The following is a 9,449-nucleotide window of genomic DNA, read 5'->3' as shown; positions in this document are numbered from 1 at the left end:
AGTATGATAAAAAATATACATGATTATAGTTACTCTTGAGCAATGCCATTTGGCATATCACATTTACAAAGAAAGAGAAGCCACATATCGTTTGAAATTGTTATGAGCCATATAAATATAAAATTAACAAACAACATATATTATAATACTTTTCGAGTTTTCTCTTTTGTAAATTCCATTGTACTTTTATGAGTACTACTTGTTTAGGTGGGGCCAAGCCTCATTGAAGATGGAAAATGAATGGTGAATTTGTGAGTTGCTGAACCACCAACCATTCCACTGTTTTTATATCTCCTCATGGAATAACCTGAATAATAATAACCAAATACTCCCTCCCTCACCTCTAATTATTATTATCTCCCACTGATCGGCGGTGGTGATGGCCTTCCGAGCTCCCGCCACCGCTAAACTCCACCACCACTCCCCACCCAAAACCCTGATACCATTCAAACCCGCACCCAAAACCCAACTCCGACCCGATTCATCTCCTCTTTCACTCTCCACATCCACCTCTCTATCCTTGCTAGCTCTCTTCACAGCTCCTATTGAAGCTAATGCCTTCACCATTTCCAAAGACGACATTGTTTCATCTATAACTCAAGTAAGTTTCATCATTTCTGTCTCTTAGATTAGATTTCAATTCTTATGCTGGTTGTTCTATTTGCTACTTAGTTAAACCGACACGTCCCTTGCAGTGAGGTTTAACTAAGTGCGTTATGATTAGCTAAACATTAAACAGAAGACAACAAAAAAAGAAAAGGTGTGACTGTATCTGGGGTTGGCCCCACCATTTCCTTGTTAAAACCCTGGTTACCGATTTAACCGAGCCCTCATAACGCCCCGTTGTATCTGGGGTTGGCCCCACCATTTAAGCCCCTTCTACTTTTATTGAAGCATCTCTGATGCTAATGTAACTCCCGATCGTATTCACAAGTTGGTGAATCTGAAAGGACCACGCTGATAAGTTGGTCAAGCTAGTTTAATTTTTTAACTTGTAATATGATTAATATGGTGATGTCTTTGTCGTCAGGTTAGGGTCAGATTATAAATATAAGGCTTGGTTAAAGGTTTTAGATGTGTGATCAATAGAGAATTATTGTAGTGAGATTTTAAGTCAATTTTCTGTTGCAATAATAAAGTGATGATCGATCATGTGCCTTGAGATAAGAGCTACAAACCTTCACCTCAATATACCACATTAGATTTCAAATCTTCCTAAAAAACTTCAAATTTTACCACAATACAAAACTTCCACAAAACACGTTAAAAAAGTATTAAAATTGTATATATATGTATGCGATTGCGATGTGACAGTGGTGGCCCACCCCCCCTCTCTCTGCTTATCGTTTGCAACTACAAACGAAGCTCACGGACTTGAGCTCCACGATTCAGGGAAGTTCGTCCCCTTCTTGTTCCGGCTCTGCCACTAAAGCCAAATGCATATATATTATAATTATTGGAGTTGTAATTTCTCATCACGTGTGTTAGAGCATAAAACAATAATAAATTCCGTGAAGGTTAGCTTAGACCGAGCCACTTAAATCCTTCTGTCTTGTGATAGTTTAATTTATGTAGTTTGATTGTGTGCATGCTTTGTATTACCGACATCCTAACAGTTTGGTGGCGAATTTTAGGTGGAAGAGAAGATTGACCAGGTTCAGAAGGTGAGTTCTGATGTGTTTGAGATAACCGGAAATGCAATTAAAACGTTGACGGAAATTCTAAAGCCGGCGATGGAAGTGGCAATGCCGGTGTTGAAGCAGGCCGGAGGTGAGGCGGTAAAGATCGCTACACCCGTGATTTCAGAGGCGTCGAAGAAAGCACAAGAAGCGATTCAGAGCTCCGGGATTGATACTCAGTCTGTTACTAAGGTACTCCATAACTCCATCAAAAGTCAAAATTCAAAAGTTTGATTGCTTCTGTTAACATTTAATTGTTTGTGTATATCAGTGATTCGTCGAATTCCCGCCGTTATTAGTTGCATATTTTGAATATGAATTTCCTAGTCAAAGTAGTAAAAGTATTGTTAGGTTATGTTTGCTACCCGTTGTATATGTATACTGTATGAGTTGTGTACACAAAATGCGGTTGATCATTCTCTTATATTTCAGACAGTAGTAGATGCAGCAGAGCAAACAGGGAAAGTGATCCAGGAGGCTAAGCCGATTGCCTCAACAACAGTGGAGACCATCTCATCGGCTGATCCGACCACCATTGCTGTCACCGGTGGAGTTTTGGTGCTAGCTTATTTTCTACTTCCACCAGTCTTCTCCCTCATCTCTTTCAACTTTCGTGGGTACAAAGGTAAAATTTCGAACAATTAAACACCTTATATGATGAAATATGAACAATTAATCACCATATAAAGTGTTTCTAATATAATGTAGGATACATACTTGATTCCATGACATGGCTATTTTGGGCTCATAAACTTGCTAGATTCTAGAAATAAGTTGTAATTAACAATATGACATTAATTGAACTTTAGAAAAAGCAAAATATTATAAAAAAACAGGCTTACCACTGTACCAGAACACGAGCTATTTATTAAAAGTGTTAGACATGACAACCTAAATACTGGTTATTTTCATGTTGTGTTAGAAATTGTCACCCGTGCTAAGTGCATGCTTTAAGTGTTGCTCATATATGAAACTATTTTTATTTGTAATTGCAATGTTCAGGTGACCTCACCCCTGCTCAAGTTCTTGATCTTGTATCATCAAACAACTACACTTTGATCGATATCAGATCCGAAAAAGATAAGGACAAATCAGGCATTCCACGGCTTCCTGCAAGTGCCAAAAACAAATTGATTGCCGTCCCGTAAGTAGCAGTTTTCTCCAAACAGTCTACTATCATCATTCACATGCCCACTAATTTTGTCATTCAAATTATAATCTTCAGATTGGAAGAATTACCAAGCAAATTAAAAGGACTTGTTAGAAACACCAAGAAACTAGAAGCCGAAATCGCTGCAGTAAAGATATCATATCTCAAGAAAATCAACAAAGGCTCCAAGATTGTGATTCTTGACACGTTGGTTTTCTAATTTTCATCGTACAATATTATTTTTCTTTTAATTTATAGAGGTTCAGATAAAGTTTTATGTTTTTAATTCATCAGGTACACGGATTCGGCCAAGATAGTTGCTAAATATTTAACCGCGCTTGGGTTCCAAAACTGCTGGATCGTGGCTGACGGGTTCTCGGGAAGCAAGGGATGGTTACAGAGCCGGCTAGGAACCGATTCATATAACGTATCATTTTCGCGTGTATTATCACCATCACGAGTCATTCCTGCTGTGAGAAGTTTCGGTACTACAAGCTCAACCAAGTTGCTTTCTGAGTGATTCTTTTTTTTTTCTTTTCTTCAAATTGTATGTGTGTAACAATGGTGTTAGTATTTGAAGTGAGTATAAAAAAGTTATTGTAACCTCTGTTGAAAAGTTATAGTCCGGTCACTCGTTTTAGATAATTAAAACATTTAAAACTGGCTAGTCTTTAACAAATAATCATAAACCTTCAGTACAAAATAATTAATATAACTGCATTTATACCTTATTGTTTACGAATTATAGTTTACCAACATTAACCCACCGATATAACTGCATAAATCCACTTGAAATTCCAAATCTACCTATATTATTCCAAAATAACTAACACGATCATTCTCTATACCACAGTACCCGACACACACCACATATAAATCAATAAATCATGCTATAAATCAAAGAAATGAGCATTTGTTCGTATAACCAAACAACACAACATTAGAGCACACAATTAAGACCAAAATACTCAAGAGCATAGCCTGATCATAATTATCTACCAAAACATCCCCAAAAACCCACATACAAAACCAGTGGCGGACCTAGAGATTTTTTCTCTTTTCACTCAAGTCCTCTGTAGTTTCCATAGATGCGGACGATTTCAAAATTTTATGGAGGGGGTTGAAATAAATCGCATATATGCTTCAAGAAAATGAAATTTTAAGGCGGGTTGCCCCCCTTCTCCACACAGTAGGTCCGCCCATGCACAAAAACACTCCCGCTTAACCCGTTAAAGACATTGTTTTCACTGGTTTTGAAATATATTAATTATCACAGTTATGTACTTAAATATGTTGAAAACACTTTAAAATCAAAAAAGGGGCTTAAAAATCACCTATTTTATTTTCATATTTCTTTCTTTTTTATTTTAATCCAAGGATATTCTGGTCAAACTTTTAAAATTTAAAAGATCTCGACTTCAAATTGACAAAAATACTAACAGTGTTATGTTATAGTAAAAATACCAGGGACTAGATCTGTAACTAATGAAAGTTATGAAACAAACTCAACATATTTACAGTTTAAACCCTTCATAAAATGCTTATGTTACAAATGGGCAAAACCCCCCAAAATTTCGGATTACATAAGGCGGGAAAATTAGAAAACGAAGCATCCCAGTTTCTTCGAGATGCAGATGGAGGGCAGTGAGAGCGAGGCGATTTTCGATTCACTCAGCCTCAACCCCCAGCTCTTCATCAACGCTGCACTAAATATCGTTGACGAATTAATCGATAGCGCCTTCACTTATCTTCACCAGTTACTCTCATTCTATATATATCCCCAATTTGTACTAATTTCTGTTCACTATGCGTATATTAATAATGTTCTTACAGGGAGTCATCAAGTCAACTTAAGGTCGATGGCTCAGATAGATCCGAAGATTTAACCAAGGTCTGTCTGTTAATTGATTCACTTTTAGGTTCTAATTATGGTTTCTAGCTGCTTCTATTGTTAATTTTGTTTTATTTGTTGTGGATTGGTTGTTGTCTGGTGATTGCTGTTATTTAGGGTTTGGATTCTATTCGGAACATGATTCAATCTGCTCTGGACAAACGGTTGACTATGTGGGAGAAGTATTGCTTTCTTCGGGTTTTTATGGTTCCAGAAGGGTTTTCGCTTCCGAAAGATGTAAGCCTCTGTACTAGTTCTTCCAAATTGTTGGTTTTCTGCTTTGAAATGTAAATGTGTGATTTGGTTACATCAGAAAGTGACCATTAAAATAGGCTATTTAGATATAAACAATGCTGCTCGAGTTCAGATCGATAAAAAGATCAACCAGAGGCGAGGTTTTTTGAGCCTGAGTCAGGCCCGAGCCTCAAATTAAGCTCGTTTAGCTATCGAGTCTGAGCTTGAGCCTTGTATGGAATGCTCGTTTAGGCTCATTGAGCCTTAACGAGCTTTGTGTATTTTTAAGTTACACATAATTTGGGCTTCTATGTATTAATTTCACACTACACAGATGAGATTTGGCTCGTTTAATGTACTGCACGAGCTCGAGCCAAGCTTAGGCCCGTTTAAGGTTTTTTCTCAAAGTATATAAGTATAATTAAAAATGTATATAAATAATAAACGAGCCGAGCTTGAGCTTTAGAATAAGTGCTCGAAACGAGCCAAGCTCAAGCTGTCGTAAGTCAAAATGAGCCGAGCTCGGACAGTGGGGTAGACACATTTATATTCACATGCACACACACATTTTCATAAGTTATTGTCAGTTTTTTATACATATATACATTTTCATGTATATATATGGAAAGTGTCCGAGTTTGACTGGAAATTGCTAGAGTAGCTGGAAATTGGCTGAAACTGCCTCAAATTGCCGGAATTAAGGCCGATTAGAACCAGTTTGGTTCAGCTTTGACCGATTAGGTTCAACTAGGTCCGGCTAGGACTGATCTGGTCAGACTACTGATTTTCTCACCAGTTACCCAATAGTTACTCAGCAGACCTCCGATCAGCGACCAGTCACCGACTAAATACGACTTTCCCAACACCGGATATGAATTAACATGAATTGAGACAATGCCCCCAAACTATGCAGTCAATCTCAGTGGTATCTCGGTGGTATCTAGGTTATTGGTCCTCATGTGAAATATCGATCAAAATACCCGGTACCGATAATATCGGCGATATTGACCGATATTCCCGATATCAGGGTGTAAGTCTTAATTTTCAACTTTTAGTGTTTAATGTTGGTGTTTTGAGTCTTAATCAGTTCCTACTTGCTACAATTGTTAGTGTTTTGCAAGTTGCAAAAGGATAATTTGTTAATAGTAGGAGAATATACTGAATCGTTAGTGTTAAAGTGCTATATATATAAAAATTTTGCATGATATTAAAATTACCGACATCCCACCGATATCTCACCGCGATAACCGATATCTCAAATATCGGTCCTCGACTGATATCCGATATTTTTCCTCAAATGGTGTTTACATCTTATAAGCTTTATTGTTAATGCCATGGTTTGAATGTAGGTGAAAATGATATAATTTGCATCCCTCCAGTAAAAATTAATAGCTATATTATTATAAGATTTGTGCTGAATTCAGTTACTTATCTGTCTTCAGGATGAAACATCTGATGCTGATACAATGGATGTTGAAGCTGTTGTTAATTCTGATCTTGATACACAGTTGGATTCCTTGAGAACAAAACTTACTTTGGTAAAATATAAATCTTGTTTATTGTTGATTCATATATTAATATATACTTTTATAGTTGTTGAACAAAGTTTTACATCTTTTACACAGGCTGAACAAGAGTCTGTTAAACTGAAGCAAGAGATAAAGGCACTGGAAAGACAATCTATTATTAGTAATCAAAAAGCAGCCTCGGTTAATGAGTTAATGAAGTTGTCTGAACAAGTTTCTGAGGATGATGCATACAAAGGTATTACAAATATGCTTATCCTGTAGAGTATACATTGTTAATTAAACCTTTCTCATTTCTCAATCTTGAGTATACCTGGCCAAACGGGCGGGGCGGCAGGGTAAGATTCGGGTCAAACCATTTATTTTAGAAAGTGGTCATTTTGGTTTGGGTCGGAATGGTTTTTGACAAAAATGGATGCGGTCAAACAGCCTGTTTTAAATGAAGTATCAGAGCATTCTCATCCCACCCCTCTTTTTATGTGAGGGGTGTTTTTATAATTTAGTGAGTGATTTAGGGTGTTGTGAGTGAAGAGTTTTTATATTTTAGAGAAAGTAGTGATTTTTCTGTATATTTGAAAAGTTACTGTTCACCCCCTATAATTTTTTAATATATTTTGAAAGTGGTTGTGAGTGAAGGAAAGAGAAAAGGTAATGATAAAAGGTATAAAAAGTATTATTTAATTGAAATGGAGAGAGAAAATATAGTGAGTTTTAGTGTAATTTTTGGTTTAGGGATAGGGGGTGGGATGAGAATGCTTACATGGCTTAAAATTTAGAAACAATACAGTTTGCAATTTAGCATTCACGTATCTGTTTTGTTTAATTGTATCAAGAAGTTTGATTGTGACTCGCATATAAATCTTTGTTATTTTTATACATAATCTTTTATAATCAACCATTTGATATAAGTCAATATATGCAGAGGATCGAGACATCTGATTACAAATTTCTAGTTCATATTTTGGATAATAAACTATGATTACTAAACATCTGTAAGATAATATGATCAATTTTTTTAGTATACTATTTTGCTTAAAAAGATATAGATAATACTAAACATTCATAAGATAATATGAATAAATTCATGATAATACTAAACTTGAAAGCCTTTTTGTTTCTCAATCCTGAGTAAATTTTTGCTAAGCGTATTATTGGCTGATGCAGAGTTACAAAAGCTTGCAACGGAATTACGTGCAAACTTCGAGAAGTTACAGAACAAAAAGAGCAGCTGACATTCAACGTGCTCGGTCGGATAGATTGGGTTTATTGAATGGAGATTTATTGAGGATTATTGCTGGAAATGGTAATATTTTTTGGCGATTTTCAGTCTTTTTCTATTTAGGGTTCTGTGATTTATAGTGTAATGCTTTCTTAATATGATGCAGCCTTCTCCAATGCAAAGCCTGAAGATACTGAAGAAATTCTTGCATGTATGAAACCACTGTGAACTTCAGCTGTTGAATGAGTTTGGTTGTGAAGTTTTCAAGCTCATTATATCTTAGTAGTAAGTAGTAAGAATTCTCCTTTTGTATTCTAATTGTATAAACCCAAGATATGCAAATGAATTTCTGGTGTTTCATATATTTTTACATATTTTGATAATTTAGTAATTAGTACCCAAGTAAATTGCTGGGACCTATTGATAGATTATGAACAATGTTTTTATAGCTATAGATCAGCTACCAAACAGGCTGCCTCAATGGTGCGGTAAGTGGACTGGTTTTTTGGAACTGTATGACTGATGATGTCATTAATAATATAAAAATAATAAGAATATATATTGCTATTTATAAGAAAGTGTGACTCTTTCCTGACTTTTTACTGAAGTTTGCTTCATAGAGGTTTAATCCTAAGTCAATCATTGCCCATTGGATTTTGGCCCAACATATTGATATCTATAATTCTAAATCAGGTGGATTGATCACAATAAAAAGGGCAATTCTAAGGGGAAAAAAGTGATTTTAGTATGATCAACTTGTTTTTAACATTCTTACGTATATAAAAGAAAGTGATATATCTTTATCAAAGAAATGAGTAACCGGCAAGGAGTGATGGTGCTTTTGAAACCAAAATTTGATTTGTGTTTGTGTCTGTCAGATAGTGCTTGACTTGCAACTCCTTTGTTGAGTTCTTCAATCTTCTTTCTTTGGGTGTCACTAACGGTGATGCCAACAGCGGGTTCAACATGCCCGGATCAATCAACTTCCACAGTTGTTTTGCATGCAGCAGGTTCTCTATCATCTTGCTCCAGTGTTCATAATGTTCGTCGAACACCCCATCTTTAGGTTTTCTTCACTCATAATTGGATCTTTCTCTCATGGTTGAAGTTTTGCTCTGATACCAATTGATAAATTGATTATCAGTTGGTATAAAATTCACGAAAAACTTAACTTCATTAGCTGGCCAATAGGCTTTAAATACATCGAAATAACAAACAGAAATAAACAAAAAGTACTATAAATAAGAAGATAACGAACTGAAAACAAAAGGAAGGTTGGAGAATCGGTAAGCCATTACATCTCACATGCTTGACCAGGTTTATTAAAAACAACCGAACTTAAATTAATTGGATAACGTCAAATTCCAACGGTACATGCCCTTTTCATGTAGACCTATTCCAATAATAAATACACTAGTATAAAATAACATATTATATTATACAAACTAGTTTTAAAGCCCGTGTAACACACAAGATGATCCAAATAATCAAGTTATAAATAAAGCAAATAACAAGTTTATAATTTTGAGGGGGCTTCTCGACTTTGCCATAATGACAAGTTGACAACACATAAAAATTATAAGTTAACCTGTTCAATTTTGTGAATGGTTTGCTTCATTTGAGCATAATTTTGTATGACATGTTTCACACACTACATTTTAATCACCATTAAAGGAAAAAATCAATGTTGACACAAATGTTTCAAATTTGATAAAAATTAGAAGCATTGATAGGCTTGGAGTTAGCATGT

At 35.5% G+C, this 9,449-nt stretch overlaps 1 protein-coding gene and 1 pseudogene across 2 annotated transcripts; both read left to right on the top strand.

Moving 5' to 3' along the window:
• Positions 1-324: 324 nt before the first annotated feature.
• On the top strand, positions 325-3,432 carry LOC143619705 (calcium sensing receptor, chloroplastic-like). The gene is made up of 6 exons (XM_077091573.1): positions 325-601; positions 1,635-1,871; positions 2,112-2,304; positions 2,682-2,823; positions 2,905-3,036; positions 3,124-3,432. The coding sequence occupies exons 1-6, from the start codon at positions 380-382 to the stop codon at positions 3,347-3,349; spliced, it is 1,152 nt and encodes a 383-aa protein (XP_076947688.1). The 5' UTR covers positions 325-379; the 3' UTR covers positions 3,350-3,432.
• Positions 3,433-4,463: 1,031 nt separating this feature from the next.
• On the top strand, positions 4,464-8,042 carry LOC143619629 (protein MIS12 homolog; annotated as a pseudogene). The gene is made up of 7 exons (XR_013151211.1): positions 4,464-4,585; positions 4,663-4,720; positions 4,838-4,957; positions 6,397-6,492; positions 6,580-6,718; positions 7,645-7,783; positions 7,866-8,042. The product of XR_013151211.1 is annotated as a protein MIS12 homolog (transcript).
• Positions 8,043-9,449: the final 1,407 nt, after the last annotated feature.

Source organism: Bidens hawaiensis, unplaced genomic scaffold (assembly GCF_021521415.1).
Source record: "Bidens hawaiensis isolate Kalapana, Puna unplaced genomic scaffold, B.hawaiensis_p1.1 tig00002477_1, whole genome shotgun sequence".
Classification (NCBI taxonomy): domain Eukaryota; kingdom Viridiplantae; phylum Streptophyta; class Magnoliopsida; order Asterales; family Asteraceae; genus Bidens; species Bidens hawaiensis.
Note: the sequence above shows the minus strand (reverse complement) of the source record. Positions and strands in the feature narration are given on the sequence as shown.

Bases quoted from the DNA above. Each gene is read 5' to 3' on its own strand.
- LOC143619705 (XM_077091573.1), top strand. From the start codon at position 380: ATGGCCTTCCGAGCTCCCGCCACCGCTAAACTCCACCACCACTCCCCA. The intron at 1,872-2,111 runs GTACTCCATAAC...CTTATATTTCAG, and splicing joins ATACTCAGTCTGTTACTAAG to ACAGTAGTAGATGCAGCAGA. The intron at 3,037-3,123 runs GTTGGTTTTCTA...TTAATTCATCAG, and splicing joins AAGATTGTGATTCTTGACAC to GTACACGGATTCGGCCAAGA.